This window comes from Phodopus roborovskii, unplaced genomic scaffold, assembly GCF_943737965.1.
Source record: "Phodopus roborovskii unplaced genomic scaffold, PHOROB, whole genome shotgun sequence".
NCBI lineage: Eukaryota > Metazoa > Chordata > Mammalia > Rodentia > Cricetidae > Phodopus > Phodopus roborovskii.
The window spans coordinates 30007367-30026449 of NW_026126418.1; the positions used below are offsets into that span (position 1 = coordinate 30007367).

Sequence of the window (19083 nt, forward strand, 5' to 3'; positions counted from 1 at the left end):
AACAAAAACAATGAAAATAAATGAGGCTAAAATAATGCAATTTGTTTGCAATCCATACTCATTTTAAAACTCCATTATGCTCAGAGAGTAAAGGTGCTTGGCACCCAGTCTGATGGCTCTTTCTAAGACAAATTTCACTATTTTTGAGATAGGGTCTCATGGTCAGCTTGGAACTCACTATGAGGCTCATCTTGAACTCACAGAGAGCCACATGCCTCTGCCTCCTGTGTGCTGGGACTAATGGGCCACCATTACCTAGCCAACAAAGCAATTTGCTGTAACTCTCTTCACCTGCAGCCAAGGTGGAGTCATGTGTCTGTCTCCTTTACCTCGGGAATAGGTGGTTGGACCTGAAGTTCAGTGTCATCACTCACCTTGGTCCTCCCACACACACATATATACTCCTTCCTTGCTTACCTTGATCACTCTAGCAGAAAAAGAATTCCCAAAAACTATTCCTCCAGTTATTCCTATCCCCATGCACTATTCTGAGAATTATCCACTAGTGTTTGGCAAGAAACTGGATTGATTACTACCTTAGTTACTTAACTCATTGCCTTGGCAAAATGTTTGACAAAATCAATTTAAGGAAGCAAGGACAGAACAGAAGGTGGTGTATATAAGGAAGAGAGCCCTCACCCAACACCACATCTTCCGGCATCTTGATCTTGTACTCCCTAGCCTCCCAAACCCTGAAAAACAAGTTTCTGTTACTTATAAACCAAATTGAGCCTGAAAACACTAAGATATACACAGTCTACTTACCTTTTAAGATACATGATAAGAGTCTAAGGACATGGTTCGGTGGGTAAGAACGTGGACTATACAAGCATGAGCACCTGACTTTGAATCCCCAGCACCCACCCACACAAAAAGCAGAGCATGGCCTGACTCAGTGGGGAGTGGGAGCAGGACAATCACTGGGATTTACTGGCTCTCCATCTAGCCCTAGGTCCAGTGAGGGGCCTGTCTCAAATGAATAAAGCAGAGTAACAGAGCAGGATACCTGATGTTTTCCTTTGGCCTCCATGTATACACCTGTACACATACAGATATGTAACACACACACACACACACACAGAGAGAGAGAGAGAGAGAGAGAGAGAGAGAGAGAGAGAGAGAGATGACAATACAGCAAGCAGATAGGAAATTTAGAATGACTTCAAATAGATGTAAAATGGGAAATTCTGTTATAAGTTCATTCATGTTATTTGGACATCAATTATGTATCACTAATGAATGGCTTTGTTGTTTTTTAACTTTAGAAGCTTTGAATGAGACTGTGCCCCCATAAGCTCAACTGTTTAGATACCTGGTCCTCAGTTAGTGGAGCTCTCTGAGTAGATTTATTAGGAGGAAGTGCATCACTGGGATGGATTTTGGATTTTCAAAATTCCCAGTGAGCTCTGTTTTTAGCTTATAGTTCAAGATGTGAGCCCTCAACTTCCTGGTCCTACTGCTAAGCCTGCCAGCTGCCACACTTAACCACCATAATGGTGATAGACTCTTACTCTTCTGGAACCATAAACCCAAATAAACCCTTTAGTCTGTAAGTTGCCTTTGGTCATTGTGTTTTATCACAGCAACAGAAAAGGAGCTAATACAACACTTGTGTCAAAAGATTGGGGCCAAGGAGACAGTTCTGTGGTTAATATCACTGGCTCTTTTTCAGGGGACCTGGGTTCCATTCCCAGATGATGGCTCACAACCATCTGCAACTCCATGTCCAGGAGATAGCTCCAATGCCCTATTTTTGACTCCTCAGTCATCAGGCATGCACATGTTACACATACATACATGCATGTAAGCAAAACACCCACATACATTAAATAAATACATGAATTTTAAAGGGTATCTGTGAATTCCTCAGACTATCTCTTCTGAAGATAAGTGTGAAGAGCTTTCAAAACACTGTACAAAAATGGAAGGTTTGCAGACTGCATTGCTACAAACCTTACAGATGGGTTCCAGTGTCCACCACACGGTCATAATTCTGGAGTTCTTTTAACTATAGAAAAATTCCACAAGAAGAATCTAATAATCCCCTGGGTCATCTGAACCACTGAACACATACCCTGTATTCTAAATATAATCCTCTGCATTCTTCCTTAGAGGAATACTAGTGACATGTGTGGACCATATGGCTCAGTCCACTATCTCCCCAATCAGCAAGGAATTTCCTGAGATTCTTCATAGGATCCCCCAAGGAAACAGAAATGCACAGCAAGAGAATTCAGCTTGAATTAAGGAGCCCTCTTAGATTGAATTAGATAGTGTTCTATCTGTAATGACATCAGGATCTGTTATTTTGTCATTCAAGAATCATAAATAAGATTATTTGTTTTAAGTAAGGGCAAAAAAATGTGCACACTGTCTTAGAGACAAATAGGAAATGTGCCCAAGTACCTCATGGTTTGAGGCCATGCGTGTCATCTACCTGTTAAACAGTCACAGCTTACAGAAAAGGGAAGATCTGGAAATTGCCTGATAATAGGTATCAGAATCAAAGTAGAAGTGTGTTGGTTACAGCCATTTCCCAAGAGTTCAGAGACACAAGTTCTGGGCTACAGTCTCCATAACCTTCAGAATACCAAAAATGCTCTGGCCTAGGGTCTCTTGCTTGGTAGACATTCCAGTAAATATGTTCATTGCAATTAAGTAATATTTTGCAGTTCATTACCCTGTAATGAATGTAGCCTTTGGGTGTTTTTGAAAACTAATATTAAAAGAAAAATGAGCAAGTAAGTATGTTGATTAATTTATATAGAAAGATCTTACAATATCTTTTAAACAAATAAATGAATATTTTTAAGCAAAATAATAACATGAAAATAAATATATGGCATATTTATAATGACAGCCTAGTTTTCAAAACAACCACCTATGCTATTCTAAAGATGGAGACAGTGAGGCACCAGCAGACAACTTGCTATTGTACACAGCAAGTTACATAGAACAACAACATTCACTATACAGCCCAGCCAACTATCAGTAATTACTAGAAAATCCTTCAAGAGTTTCTAAATTGGGTTCAATTTACTTAAACTAAGAATCACATTATCTGTTGTTCTTTAAAAAGGGATTGCTTCTGGGCTCTGAATCTTCAAACTGTCTTTCAAGCCATCTAACCAGGGAGAAGCTGATGAAACCTATTTTCAAGTGATTGTACTTCCCCATTGGGGCCACTTTAAGATTTCATTCTAAACCCTCCAACTGTAGAGAAGTACACAACAGGTGAGCCAAGATTCCCTACTTACATGTGCTTGCATGTGCGCTCGCGCATGCACACACACACACACACACACACACACACACACACACACACACATACACACACACACACAGAGGCGGGTGGGGGATGATCATACCTAGGCCACAACACAGAAACAGAAAAAAAAATAAAAGGGATTAACTCTAATTATCCAGAACTCTGTGATTAGAGTTTGCCCACTTTTATTTATGTATATATGCAATGTAGTGTCATTTTTTTATAAAAGAATTTTTGAGGGATTTGTGGCAGAGAAAACCTAATGCTCATTGAAATAGGCCAGGTATAAATGCGCAAATATTATACCATTTGACTTGTATGAGGCCTAGGACAGTCTGAGTCATGAAGATTAAATGTAGAATGGGTGGCATGAGGGCCTGGAAGAGAAGGAGGGTAAGTTTCTGCTTAGTGGGCCCAGAATGTCAGTTTTGAGCAATGTTGATGGTTGTGTAACAACGTGAGCACACTTAGTGCTGCTACATTTTATGCTTAAAATTGATAAAGTAGTGTTTGTTTTAATCCATTGCTCTTTCTGTGTTTAAAACAGTTTAGGTTTTCAATCATTTCAAATGTTTACCTCCTCTTTTACCTCAATCTCTAACTCATTCCATTTTCCCCCAAATTGCCTGTTTTCTGTTGCTTCAAGTCTTCATTGTCTTCCATCAAAGCTATTGAAATTAATCCCTTAATGGCCAGAGTGACTCCTGCCTCTCCCTCTGATGTCTCTTTAATGTAGCTACTCTTTGTGTCATCCTGGTGTTTAAGTTCTCAGCATCTTACTCTCACCCTTAGATGTTTAACACCCACCAAACAGCCTAACCTCTCATTCAGAAGGAACCTGTGTATCTTAGAGTGAATTAGTTTTACATGCACATAAGTTCACTTCTTTGGGCTGATTAATATTTAGCACTAACTTAATCCACTACCAATGGGGTGATGGGGTAGGGAAGCCCTATGGGAAGGAGTAAAACAAAGAGTCTCAGAAAAAAGAAGAGCTAGTGATGACTTTCTCGCCTCATCACTTAACCCAAGCACAGAATAAAGCACCTTCTAGCAGAACCAGAGTGGACACATGGACAATACTTCAAGAAACAAAACTCTAACTGGTGGCACAACATTGTAATCCCAGCACGCAGGGGACAGAGGCAGGTGGATCTCTGAGCCTGAGGCCAGCCTGGTCTACAGAACAAGTTGCAGGACAGTCAAGGCTACACAGAAAAACCCTGTACCAAAGAACCAAAGGGAAAAAGAAAAAAAAGAAACAAAATCAAAACAAAAGAAAAATTGTTGACGTCTTTATATAAAATTGGCATAATCCTAGCAGAATGAAAAGGAAACTGGCAGAAGAATTAAAGTGAAGAAGGTAAATATGTTATATATGATATGTCACGTATCATATATTGTAGATCTGGCCCTGGTGCTGTTATGGCAATAAACAGCAGCCCTTCCATAACAAAGATGTGTACAAGCTGTAATGCACACCAGGGAAAAGAAGGATTCAAATGAACAGAACCAAACTGAACTCGGAAGTGCATACTGTAATCCAGCACTCACAAGAGTAAAGATAGAGAGTTTCAGATTAGTGTGGGCTGCAGAGTGAGACCTTATCGAGAGAGAGAGAGAGAGAGAGAGAGAGAGAGAGAGAGAGAGAGAGATCTTAGACTATCTCAAAAAGATAAGGAAGGAAGGAAGGGAGGAAGGAAGGAAGGAAGGAAGGAAGGAAGAGAGAGAGAGAGAAAGAGACTGGGAGGGAGGCAGGATCAGATTATGAATACTACTAATCAAACTATGAAACAAAGTCAGAAGAAATAGTTTTGGGGATCTTTACCAGCAACTAGTCTAACATTCCCACTTTAAGCTAAGAAAGAGGATTCCTGAGTACCAAAAAGAGCAGAGAGAGAAAGGTGATCCTGTTCTCCATTGCTATAGTCTGTGAAACAACCCGCAGAGAACCACAGTGGGAGTTGTGGGATTCCCTTCTCTAGAGGTCTCCTGGTAGACTTTGAAGTCTTACAGATTCAATGGGCTGCCAAGTTTGTTAAAGCAACTGGATACTAGCCAGACTGCCACTCGGCTTTGTGCTGTGTCGGCACAGTCCCACACATGAGAAGCTCCCTAAAGCACTTAATATCATTTGGGGACTTACCCTGTTTCCCTTACTACCAGGTTTATAAGTTGCTTGAGGGCATGACATTAGATTCTAAGCAGCAAACACTGGAACTGGTAAAAGCAGGGGAGTTTAAATATGTATAGGAGAACCAGGGAATGAAGCCTCAGCTCCACAGCCAACAAGCACTACCATCTAGACTATGACTCTGACGGCGCTCTCATGCTGGAGTCACTAGAGTGGCTACAAGAATCAGCTCTTCTTTTTCCCCACAGGCAACAGGAAGAAGTGAGTGAATCAAATAATGACCACATGGGATACACTCCACAAAATGTACAGAATTCTAGACAAAGTGAGAAAATGAATACAATTAGGAAGCCCTCTTCCAGGCTCCTGGACTGACAGGCATCCAGTTGCTAGGAAAAATAAGCCATCTTTAAAACAAAACCTTTTCCTGTTGCAGCTATTTAATCCTTGCTAACTTCTTCCAGGCTTAACTTGTGGACTACCATCAAACTTTTTAAGTCTGCATAACAGAAATGAGAGAACATTTTTGGAGGGCCCTCCAGAAAAATGCAAGGCTTACTTACACATGTACACTCACACCACATGACTACAATCCCAGCATTTAGGAGGTAGGGGCAAGAAGATTGGGTTGGAGGCATCCTGGACTTCATAGGAACTTTGAGATCCTCCCATCTCAAAAAGCCAAAGTTTAGAGATGTAACTCATTTTTAGAATGCTCTCCTGGTATGTATGAGGCCATTGGTTTAATTCTCAGCACTACAAAAGAAAAAGAAGCATGCCTGTGTATGTATCAACTTGTTTGGACACTAAAATTTGTATTTCCTTAGTTCTGCTTTATGAATATAGAAAAATGATCATCACAAATATGATTCCCATATTTCTTTGTATCCAAGTTGTACTTAAGGTAGATGTTTTTGAGACATCATCATCATCATTATTATATGTATCTGTGTGAATGTGTGGGGTACCTGAGAAGGCCAGAAACATTTGGATCCTCCAGTTCCTAGAGATTCAGGCTGTTGTGAGCTGCCTGGTGTAGGTTCTAGGAACCAAACTCCAGTCAATAGTTGTTCTCAACTGCTAAGCCATCTCCCTAGACCCATGGTAAATGTTCCTCCTCTTCCTTCCTAATGAATTCTGATTTTATCAGCACAATTCAGAACTTATTTCCACCTGTTGAGAAGAAAATTGTCCCCAGATTCCAGACTAGAAAAGCAGGGTATGGAGGCACATTTTTGCATTCCCAGTGCTTAAGATCCCTGGTGTCTCTGGCCAGAGAGCCAAGGGGAAAACAAAGGAGTACTGCAGGAAAAAACACCTTAGGTTGTTGTTCTGGCAGGTCTTAGGTCAACTTGAGCACAAACTAGAATTACCTGAAAGGAGGGAACCTCAACAGAGAAAATGCCTCCACAAGATTCAGCCATAAGGCATTTTCTTAATTAGTGACTGATGCGGGAGGGCCCAGGCCATTATGGGTGGTGCCATCCCTGGGCTGGTGGTCCTGAATTCTGTAAGAAGGCAAGCTGAGAAAGCCATAGGGAGCAAGCCAGTAAGCAGCATCCCTCCATGGCCTCTGTCTCAACTCCCGTCTCTAGCTTTCTGCCCTGTTTGAGTTCCATTTCCTTGGATGATGAACAGCAATGTGGAAGTGTAAACCAAATAAACCCTTCCCCAACCCACACACAAAAAGAAGAAAGTTGAACATATGTGGCACCCAAATGCTGAATTTCCTGTTAAAGAAATAAATGGTAAGTAGAACTTATCTATCATTTATTTGATTCATGTGTATACACACGTATATTACAGACATTTTTATTTAATTATTCAAGAATTGACACATGAGATGCATTATCTAATTCCTATGGGGCCCTCTGATAGCAAAAATAAATGCAAAGAGTGTGGCCATCAACTGCATTTTTTATGTTTGAAAGTAATAACTTCATTATATCTACCCCAATGAGTCACTATTTTGGAAACTTTAAGTAATACAGAAAATACAGAAAAGCCCTAACAGGAAAACAAAAACAAAAACAAAAAACAAAACAAAACAAAAAAACCTTCTACCCAGAAATAGTCATCAGTTAACATGTATCAAATCAGTAACAATGTATCACAATGTACAAGCCATCAGTAACAATGTACCAAATCTCCTACTACATAGATACAACCATCTCAAACAGTTCATACATTCATTTCCTGACATCTCTGTGACACTGGGAGCTGAGGAGTGATGATGAACTTGCAGACACAATCAGTACTTGTCATTTTCACATAAAAATATGAAGTTAACTTTTACTTACATTTAGCAAGGAAGAGAAACAGATGAAACTAACAGATAAGAATGTCTCCTTCACTAAGAGCAGCAAGGGGGAGGGGGGAAGTCTTCTAAGAGGAAAGGGGCTCCTCAGCAGTTTGTTTGCTATTTGTTTGTTGTTTGTTTTAGCAACCCAAATGTTTTTAATTTTATGAGAGTGTTTCTCAAGCTTCAGAACCCTTAGTGAAGCAGTTTCAAGGTAACTCAATGTGCCCTGTATTTTAAAGGATAATAACCTTTTCAACCTCAACTAGAAGGGGCAGGACTGGGAAATCTGAAACCTTCATTCCTTATTTGCATATAACCTGGAGCTACTCTTGTCACTGTGGTAATAGGAACAGTTATAAACCAACATTTTTATTTGCAGGTGTTCATATAGAGCAAGCTCATTGGTGTGCCAATGTTGTGATTGTTTGTGTTTATATGGAATCAATTTAAAAACCTATAATATTCCCTTACAATTTTACCAAAACCAAGTGCCAAACAAAATACCACAAAACTTCCATAAAAACAGGCTCAAAAAAAAAAAAAAAAAAAAAAAAAAACCAGCTGTTTTTAAAGTTTGCAGAGGAACCATATGCTGCTAGAAAAAAACAAAAAACAAAAAAACCAATAGATTGTTCTTCTGCAGTCAAAGGAGAAGACCAAATTTGCTATCTTGGTAGGTTGATTTGTGTTGTTAAGTTGATTTAAGAGTTTTAGGGGCAAAAAGTATACTGTCCTCATCTAAATGAAAAATACTATAGTTTTAATTTGTCCTTTGGAACTCATTTTATTTACTGACATTGAATCTATCTCAACTACCAAATTCTCATATGCTAGAAATTTCTTTTCTTAACCTGTATATTGCACATTTCACCCATCTGAAACAGGGCTCAGGTTTCAAGTGTGAGAGGAAGTGTAAACATTTGTGTGTTCTTAAAGTAGTCATTCATACCATCAATTGAATGGAAACTCTATTCTGACAATTAGATCATAAGCAGTTAGGAGAAATAAACAGTTTTATTTACCCCCCCCCCCAAATACATTTATTTGACTTCAAAGTGTCCCTTTGTGCTCATTTTCATTTGTTTGTTTGTTTCATTTTAAGGTCAAACTTTAATAAATTTATAGTAGAAATAGTTTTGTATACAGTTAAGAAAATTCACAATCCCTTGCTTCCAGAGTAGATCCAAACAGAAATTCCTTCTTTCTGCATCAACAGAGTCAAAACTGACTGGTTGGTTGTTTCTTGACCTCAGTGTGTATAGAATATAGCAACTGAATAAAAATGGAAGACTATATTCCTTGGGGGTGGGGGAATAGGATCTCATTGTGTAGTCCTGACTGTTCTTGAACTCACTATATATACTAGAATGGCCTTGATCTCATAGCAATCCACCTGCCTCTGACTCCCCAGTGCTGGGATTAGAGGCCTGCACCACACAACCCCACTCCTTGGCTAGAATTCAGCATTCTTAAAATCTATGCAGTCAGGGGCTAGCGAGATGGCTCAGCAAAGAGTACTGGCTGCTTTCCCAAAGGACCTGGTTTTGACTCCCAGCATGTACATGGTGCTCACATCTATTCAAAACAGGGGTTCTAATACCCTCCCTCTCTGGCCTCCATAAGCACTATTAATCACATGATACACAGGCATACACGCAGATAAAATACTCATATGCATAAAATAAAGTAATAAATTTTAAAGATAGCCAGACAAAATGGGGCATACATTTAATTCCAGCACTTGAAAGGCAGAGGCAGGTGGATCTCTGTGAATTCAGGATCAGCTTGATCTACATACTGAGTTCCACACCACAATGTAAGACTGTGTCTAGATGATAGATAGATAGACAGATAGATAGATAGATAGATAGATAGATAGATAGATAGAGATATAGATATATAGTGAATCCTGTCTTCCGCATAAAGAAGTGTCTTTATTGATGGGGGGCTCCTATGTGGATATAGGATAAATATTTATAATACAATTGGGAATTATATGGGCTTAGGAACATTGTACTAATATGTTCTCCTCCAGGCTTTGTGACCTCATCAGCCACAGGTAGTTGGCTGGGTATACATACTAGGCATAAATTCCCTCCTAGTCAACAGTCATTATGTCCAATTAGGTGGCTGTTGGTTACCACCACAATGTAAGTGCCACTATTATACCCTTGGGTATAATCTTGCCTTGCTGATTATTTGTTGTGGTTCATAGGCTGTACAATTCAGTAAGACTGTTGATTGTTTTTCTCCCTTGGCAGCTTGCATATCCTGTTTGTGTACTATGAGAAGTAGTCCTCAGGGAAAAGGTCTCCAGGTCAGTTATAGCTTGATTCTTCTAAGTCCTGTGTTAGAAATGTGTGATCTCTTCATTAAAAGGGTCTCACCTTCATGTTCTAAAGGCAACCATGGGCTATGGCAATAGCTTATATTGTTTGTGGAGTCTTTTTTGATTCCCCTGACCAACAACTCAGAGGAGGTTTCCCATGTCTAGTGTTAGGATTTTGTTAATCTGTGGTTCTTTGGGGGATCATCATCACCCAAAGTGGCATAACTTCATTTAAATTGTTTTATATGTATGCACATATGTGTGTGTGTGTTTGAGTAAACATAAAGTAATTGTTTCCCTATGGCTTTTACAATCATTCTTATTGTTCTTATCCCTGCTTTTTCCCCGAGAGATGGAGTCCATCACATAAATACACAACTGACCAAACAACTGACTGAGTGCCCATCTCTGACATCTATAATACAGCTCCTATACATAAGGTTCACATAAGAAGGGATAGAAAGGTTGTTAAGAGCCAGAGGACTAGAACAGCTACAAAATAGTGTCCACTGTATGCAACCGGAAGTTGAACCCATGAAATGTGAACAAATATGGTCACCTGAACAAGACCTAGACAATGACAACACCAATTGACATCCCAACATAGCTGGGGAAACCTCACTAGGTCCCACCCCTAGATAAAGAGTTACAGAAGGTTAAGGGCTGCTGACAGAGGGATCAGTCTTCTCTGGGGCCAAGCACACTGACAGGTTGAGTCCCAAGAGGTCAACACTAATAAAATGTACATATGTGCAACACTAAATGGACTCAGCAGGTTGTATTCATATGCACATACATGAATATAAATAGATAGGCAGGCAGACAGATGACAGATGTAAGACTAATAATTAAAGAAGAAAATCAGAAGTTAAGGGGGAATGGGGGAACATGGGGGAAGTTGAAGGGGAAATAGTGTGGGGAGGAAAGGATGAAAATATGGTGCTCATACAAGATTCTTAAATATTAAAATGAGTGTTTTCAAAAAAGGAGAATGATGAATTCAGTACTGGGAGTGATTCCACAATGTAACAAAGCCAAGCAAGTAACCACCACGTTCTAATTAATGACAAATACTACTTACATGAATTCACATGTCACTGTGAATGAGAGAAAAACTGAAGAGATGTATAATAGAGTTAGCTTTACCATAGCCTGGAATGAGCCAGTACATTAGAAAGTATTTCACGCTCATTTTTTTTACTTCCAGGCTTCTACTTAAATCTTGGACCCTTAATTCAATAAGCGTTCAGCCATTGCAAGTATTGTTTTAGTAACTTTCCTATTAGTGTAATAAAGTACCCAAGGCAATGAACTGAAAAAGAGGGAAGGTTTGTTTTAGCTCGCAGCTTGGAGATTTCAGTCCATGTCCTATTGGCCCTCGTTTCTTTCTTCCTGCGGGAAGACAATATGTCATGGTGGGGAGTACATAAAGCCATAAAGCAGCGACACTCTACACTTTGTGGCCGAGACAGAAGAGAAGAGATGAGGAGAGGAAAGGAAAGGAGAGGAGAGGAGAAGAGAGAAGGTACCAAAATCCCTTCACAAGCATGCCCTCAGCTAAGGCCAGGACTTCCTATGAGTTGTCTTAGGTGAATACTGCAGTCAAAGAAACCACCCAGGTAACAAGGTTGAGTGAGAGGGCAAAAAACCTGAACCAGTGGAGGAGGGGGAAAGGCCCCAGACATTCTGAGGTGAAAGCAGAAGGGACCTCATGGTGGCAAAAGGAAATGAGGAGAGATGATCGTCCATACACCCATTCACTTAAAGGAAGGGGAAGGAGCCAAGGTTTCTGCTGTTCTGAAAGTTATCAACACTGAAAGGCAAGGAGTTTTAGAATCTGAACATAGCGTGCTTACCTCCATTTGAGAAATCTCTTATTAGATCCCAGTTTATCAATTCAAGAAGAAGTAACAACTTCTGGCAGGTCTGTCATAGGTAGCTTTTTGTTCAAGTCAACAACAGTGAGAAACACTACATAGACCATACATTACATATATACGTACATACATACATACATACATACATACATACATACACACTTCTAAAGTTAGGTTAGTTTTTTAAAGCCTCAGACATCATCTTAAAACCACCCCCTTGTTAATACTAATCTACAAAACTTAGTAATATTAAATAGTCTTTTCAGTGATAGCCAAAGAGTAAAGGATTGTGGAGAAATACTAAGGTCATAGGATATTTAGTGATTATACAGAGCCATAACCTTTGTTTTCTAGAAGCTGAGACTGAAGCTTCCTCAGGGAAGCTAAGAATCAAACTCTGTTGTCTCCATCTAGACCTTTCTGTGTTTATCTCTGAAGCAGAAGCATACAGCATAAGACCTGCAAGCTGAGATGAACTCCCATCTGGCCAGTGGCCCAGAAGAGCACATGGACTAATGATGCTTTAAGAGTGACAGAGACATCAGTGAGCCCTCTCCTCCCTTTATTTGCTACCTGATGCATTTGAAGAAAGTGAACAAGGTTGTGCCTCCTGGAAGCTGGGAAAAGGCAACAATGGCTGTCAACACAGGCAACAACTGGCCAGTGTCATAAAGCAACCAGTTCAAGGAAAAACTTTGGCATGAACCCAAGAACACCTAAGCTTTATTCACCTGGACCCTTTCTGGTCCCATGAAAGTTTTATATTTCATTCATAAATTTATATTTGTTTTCTTAATGGGGCCCTGTCACACTGTGTAAGTGTAAGCTTTATAGAATTCCTGATGATAAGATGTACTCAGCAGTTTGGTGTCCCCTAAAAATGCCTTGAAAGTGTCAGTGGTCTGCTTCATTAGCCCTTGAAAATCCAAATGGCCACTTTCTGACCCTCCTTTCCAAATGATATTAGTAATAGTATTCTAAACAGGCAAGATAATCTTGAAACTTCTAAAAGCTAAGTGACAGATAGTCTTTTCCATATGAATATTTAGGATCACTTTCCTCTTAGTTTATTATTGAATTTAACAGTTTCTATTGAAATTATATTTCTGAGCAACAAGGATATAATTTAAGAAGCAATTACAAATGAGATACTCAGTAGAGCTGTTTTGCATATTTATTGCATTTTCATATCTTGGAAACAGGGTAGAAATAAAAAACTATGAAATCTTGATTTCTATTTAGATAGGGATTTATCATTATTTGTGAGATATGTCCACCATGGTTTTACTTTAAAACCACAAATCAAGTTTTAACAATGGGCATTTTTCTTGTTGAGAGGTCTGTGGTCAGACTAACATCTCACAGAATCTGATTAGATGCTGAGGTTTTCAAATTCAGTATTCAGCAAATGTAGAGTACTTCTTTGGCCATAAGAAATAATTAAGAACTTCGGAGCTGATGTAACTTGCCCGAGCCTGTTTCTTTTTTTATGCTGACATGATAATCAGACATAACATACTCTGATATCAGGCCCTGTCATACACAGGTTTCAGACAGAATAAGTCACACATAATTAATCTTTTGACAATCTAAGCATTGCTTTAGGTTTTTACATCAGCAAGGCCTGCATTTACCAGTAGTCAAGTTAGGGAAATTTTGTTATTAAACGCTTTCTTTTTCCTCCCAATTATCCTGAATCCAGAAAAGTAGACACTCAGTCATTATGTGAAGACAAAGGAACATTGAATGGTTAATTATACAACAACCAGAACTGCCCACTGTGTATTCATTCTTATAATAGATCACTGGAGGGTGAATTAGCATATTTGGTTTGAAATCTTGTAAGATAGAAATGGTGTTGTTTTTAGTGGCTAAACTTTTGTGTTGCAACCTCAAACTACAAAGACAGCTGATGTAAAATAACACAAGACTCAGAGTAATGGGAAAAAGGATATTCTGTGAGTCAATGATAAGATGTATTTGATGACATCTGAAATCCACTTTTTATGTATTCCCACAGTGTTACTGTATTCCTACAGACCATACTTGCTTCCCTAGAAACAAACTCTCTCCCCATGACAGTCTTAAAATCAAATATGCAAAAGTTGTTGAGTTGTAGAATTTTCTGTATCGTTTTCCTTACTGGAAGAGATCTCCAAAGGTCACCTAGTTCGTCCAGCCAGGACTCTTCCTAATACTGAATATAGCTGTACAGTGATCTGCATTAAGAAAGCTTTTAAAGATCCCTGGGGTTGGTCAAAAAATAGCTAATATTGGCCTGATTCATAGAACAGCATTATACGAATGTCAAAATAGCCACCTTCATCAAGGAAGACATCCATCAGTGCTGTTAAGTGCTAGGACCAGCTTCTCAAGGAAACGCTTTACTTTTTCAGAGACGGGGTGGTAGATTAAGGACATGACCAAGTGTGGTATTGGTTTTTCTTTAGGTATTTCAGTGCTTTTCAAAAAGGAAACATTGTCATGTCAAAAACCACAGGAAGAAATTCACTAGATGTAACTAAGAAGGAACAGATAAGTAGGACTTATAACAAGTCTTTTCAAATAGCTGAAGAACTAGCTCAGAGAGGAAGCAGCTGTTTTGAGTAAGATCTAGTTAGCATCAAGTTATTGAGGGGCAGAAGATAAAAACCTAAGAATAATGACAATGAACCTACTTTTAAAGTGATTTTCTCTCCTTGAAATCAGTTGAGATTGCTAGAACTAGCGTTATTTCAACTCTGTTAATTTGTAGGTACAATGGACAAGAATTCAGCGTAGTTTCAAATTTCTAACACAACTACCACACTGATGTGTGTCATGGAAAGTAATGTTATACTGTTGTTTAGGCTTTAAAGTTATTGGTGTTGGAGGGCTTACACTGAGATCTAGAAACATAATTGAGTAAGGTTCTTATGTGACTCTTTTGCATGTTTAAGCCTTTCTGTTAAATAATGTGGAGATCTTAAAGAAATGGGAATAAAGTAAGGGAAATGTCCTAACTAGATAATTGTACAGAGCACCCACTTGTTTTTATGTGTTTATATAGCATTTTTCTACAGGGTTATATTAATATGAGATAACACATCAACATTTGTTGACTGTGGACACCTTCAAGGGAAGAGAGGTTGAGTGGAAATAAGAGCAAAGGATTTTATGGGTTTTTGGGGGGGGGGAGGAGGCTTTTTGTTTGTTTGTTTGTTTGGGGTTTTTTGTTTTGTTTGTTTGTTTGTTTTTCCAAGACAGGGTTCCTCTGTGTAGCTCTGTTTGAGACCAGGCTGGCCTCAAACTCACAGAGATCAGCCTGCCTCTGCCTCCTGAATGCTGGGATTAAAAGCATGAGTCCTCACCACCCATCTTGTTTGATTTTTAATCTACACTCTTGCCAAGTCTTAAATTGTACCTATTCTAAGAAATTAATTTGAAAATACTCCACTGTTAAAAACAGACAAGTATGCTATGTTCTCAGCCAGAACTTAGTCTGGGGTATAGGGAGAGGATGCTCTTACCACTAGCCTCTCCCAGCCTCCTTTGTGAACCTTGACTTTGGAGATAGGAAATAAAAAACTGAGAACTTTTTGATGAGCAGCTACTTTCCTCAGAGAACACGGAAGGATGTAGACACCAAGTCTTCAGGTCACCTTTCCCCTTCCTTTGGTGAGGACAGGAGATACAAGAAAAATCAGGTCTCTGGATTTTCAGCATTCCCACAGTGGGCACCCAGCCCTTGAGTTAATGCGTATGTCCACCATAAAGCTAATGCAGGGGAACTATTTCCTTAGGTATTTTGAATCTAACAGAGCAGTTCTCTGCCTGATTTGCCCAGGTAACAACTGATAAATGCCGTGGTGTGTGTGTGTGTGTGTGTGTGTGTGTGTGTGTGCGCGCGCGCGTGTGCGCGCGCGCACGCACTAGAGTGATGGGAGATGCCATTATGTATATATGTTTCTCATACTGGTTAATGAATAAAGCACTGTTGGCCAATAGGAAAGGAAGATAGGAGAGACTGGGGAGATGAGTCGCTGGCCCCTTTCCCCGGTAAGAAGACCATGTGGAAATATTAAATTAACAGAAATGGGTTAATAATTAAGACAGAGCTAGCCGATAAGAAACAAGTAACGGGCCAACAGAATTATATCAAATACAGAGTCTCAGTGTGTTAATTGGGGCAGGTGCGGCGGGACAAGACTGGTGGTTGGCAGAAAAACCATACTCCATACACTGGAGTGCTACTTTATACCTGGCATCTTTAATCCCAGCACTCTGGGCACAGAGACAGGCAGATCTCTGAGACCAGCCTGGTCTACAGAGTGAGTTCCAGGACAGCCAGGGATACACAGGGAAACCCTGTCTTGAAAGAAAAACAGAACAAAATAACAACAAAATCCCACAAAAACAAAGAAGGGGAAAGTGGTGGTGGTATTACTTTTAGGTTACCAATGTGAACAAATTGCCATATTACAGTCAAGCAATTCCAAATGGGGGAAACTGAATCAACCAAAGGAATTAAATGAAAAGGATGTAAGAAAAGGCAAAGAATAGTAGATTCTGTAACTTTTATTGCCCTCCAAAAAGGCCAAAATCTTTACATGCTATGTATGACATTAAATGTCATATATAAGTTCATTGCAAGCAAATCTTTCAAAAAATATACATACTGTGTGTATTTACATTCAAGTTTGAGTAACTGATGTCAAGGTACAATTCAGGTTCCAACCCTTACCCACCCTGTTGATTTGTTCAGCTACCAACTAAACAGCGATTGTATCTTCACTCAGGCACATGAAGAGGTAGGAGCAACTTAACAAACAAGCTGGAGTGCAACATGAGGATCATCGTCGAAGCAGCTTAGCTGCATCAAGGAGACCCTAACTAGCTTTGGTTATCTCAAGAAGCTGAATATATCTAGTGCATCCTGGAAAGTAAAACTGAGATAACTTCAGAGAGGTACTTTTCTGACCACATCAGAGGGTTGACAGAATTCAACGACTAAAAAGGCCTGCCACTCTACACCCAGGAACTGTACATGACTAACATAGCAGCTCTTAGGCTGGCAGCTAGACACCATTTCCCTGATGAGGCAGAAATATTATGCAAATAAGAGATATCAAAATAATATCTCTACACATAGCCTCTGGAACTCAGAAGCCAATTCCAACAATTCCTTTGCCAAGTCAAATCCGTACTAATTTCTGCCCACACCCAAAATGAACTCCTGAGTCTATACAAGGGTGGGGGCAGTCTGTGACTTCTGTAGACCAAAGGTCCTCGAAGAGTGGACCTCAGCAAGGCTCTTGAGCCTGAGAAGGGCTTCCTAGGTTCCGGCCAGATTTAGTGGGACTTGTTTCTGACCCAGGGAGCTGAAGGGAGGCCACAGAGGGAGCTGTAGCCAGTAGCCCCTCTCGTTCCCTTTTCTTCTGTTTCATCCTACGGTTCTGGAACCAGATTTTGACCTGGGTGTCATTGAGCTGCAAGCAGTTGGCGATCTCGATGCGTCGGGCTCTAGTTAGGTACTTATTGAAATGGAACTCCTTCTCCAGTTCTGTTAATTGCTTGGTGCTGAAATTGGTGCGGATGGCACTGGAGGGGCTTGCGGCTCCGTATTCGGAGAGTTTGCCTGCAACATAAAGATAGGGTGTCAGTGGGGCGAGGGGATGCTGAGACTGTCCAGTGAGGGCTAAGAGTTAGGACCGAAGTCACAGAGTGGCCCTCCTGAGTGACGGACACAGCTGCGCCAGAAGAAGCGCTCCACCGAGGTCTCTGTCCTAATTTTCTCAGCGCCTGGGGCATTTTCTGACCCAGGACTATGAAAGCTTAGGGGCTAGAAGCTCTATCCAAGGAAGCGGCGGCCACACGCTCCGGGCCAAGCCCGGAGGAGGCTGCTGTCCCCACCCCAGCGCCCACCTCCTTACTTTTCCTGGGGGCGTTCCTCTTCACTTTCATCCACTCGAAAGTGCTGAAGGCGGCCGGGAGGCCGGAGGTGGGAGAGGAGGGCTTAGGACAGGCTCCGGGGGCCGGGGATGCAGTCTGGAAGGGCCCGGGGTGGCGGTCCGCTGGCTCCTTGAGACACGCGGGGAAGGGGCCAGGCTCGCCAAAGGCAGCGAAGTCCACCTGGCCGCTGAGCAGGAAGGATCCGCCGCCGGAGAAGACCGCCGAGGTGGCATAGTGGACGTGCGTCCCGCCGTCGTCCGCCGCTCTCCCGAGCGCGCCCGGGAAATCGAACGCCGTCCCGGACCCTAAGAAGCCATAGTCGGTGGCAGACGCAGAGGCAGGTGCTGCGCCCCGCTCGTAGGAGCCCTCCAGGGTGCAGGGCGCATACCGGGGCGCGGTGGGCTGTGGTCCCGGAGGCTGAGCGGGGACTGCGGGGGGCGACGGCGCGGGCCGGGCGGCGGCCAGGGGCAGGCAGCTCACGAAGGCGCCGTCGCCGCTGCCCAGGGGGAAGGCGGGCTGCAGGGCCACGGGGCGAGCGTCGGCGCGGCAGAACTTGGGTGCGAAGCCGAGCACGTCGCCGCCTACACCTCCGCTGCCACCGCCGGCACACGACACGTACTCCAGGTAGGAACTCATGGCTCGCTCCGCCGGGCGCAAGCCCCGGCCCAAGCGCTGCACCCTGCAGGTCCACGCAGCTCCGCCTTCCCGCTACCCCCGCTGCCCTCGCCGAGCCATGGCGAGAGAGCCCGAGGTAAATAGTGGCCTCATATACCGCCGGCGGCGGCCACGTGGCGCCGGCCGGCCAATCCGCGCCTTCCCCGCACTGGCCCGGTCCCGACTGGAGCGCGGTTCCTCGAGCCTGCCCCGCTGCCAACTTAGCCTGAGCAGCCGGGGCCTCCGCCCAGCCCTGGGGAGAGCGGTACTGGCCCTGGGTGCCCTGGGGAGGACGCGCCAAGAGCTCAGGGCTTAGGCTCCCAGGACAGGTATAGCCATAGAAAAGCAATCCCTCTCAGGACTCCGAGGACTACTCCCCAGGGATTGGCGGGGTGGGTTTGGAGGAGGCTGGCGGGAGAATTGCCTTCGCTCTTTGCTCTACTCAGCCCTCTTGGGAAGGTCAAGTAGCTCCTGCCCCCGTTTCCTGGGTGCATTCGAGTTTTCTTGGCTCTGGAGTCGCTCCTGTCTTAAACCTAGTGCAGATGTTGGCTTTTCCCTCTTTACTGCTCAAGGACAACGCCTGGGACC

The 19083-nt window shown here is 42.0% G+C and overlaps 1 protein-coding gene across 1 annotated transcript; it reads right to left on the reverse strand.

Moving 5' to 3' along the window:
• Nucleotides 1-17092: 17092 nt before the first annotated feature.
• Nucleotides 17093-18541, reverse strand: Hoxd1 (homeobox D1). The gene is made up of 2 exons (XM_051183988.1): nucleotides 17823-18541; nucleotides 17093-17527 (listed from the first exon to the last, which is right to left on the reverse strand). Exons 1-2 carry the CDS (start codon nucleotides 18475-18477, stop codon nucleotides 17193-17195), a joined length of 990 nt encoding a protein of 329 aa, XP_051039945.1. The 5' UTR covers nucleotides 18478-18541; the 3' UTR covers nucleotides 17093-17192.
• Between the last annotated feature and the right edge of the window lie 542 nt (nucleotides 18542-19083).

Coding starts and splice junctions, on each gene's coding strand:
- Hoxd1 (XM_051183988.1), bottom strand. CDS start 18,477: ATGAGTTCCTACCTGGAGTACGTGTCGTGTGCCGGCGGTGGCAGCGGA. Junction 17,528..17,822: donor GAGGAACGCCCCCAGGAAAA/GTAAGGAGGTGG, acceptor TTTATGTTGCAG/GCAAACTCTCCGAATACGGA.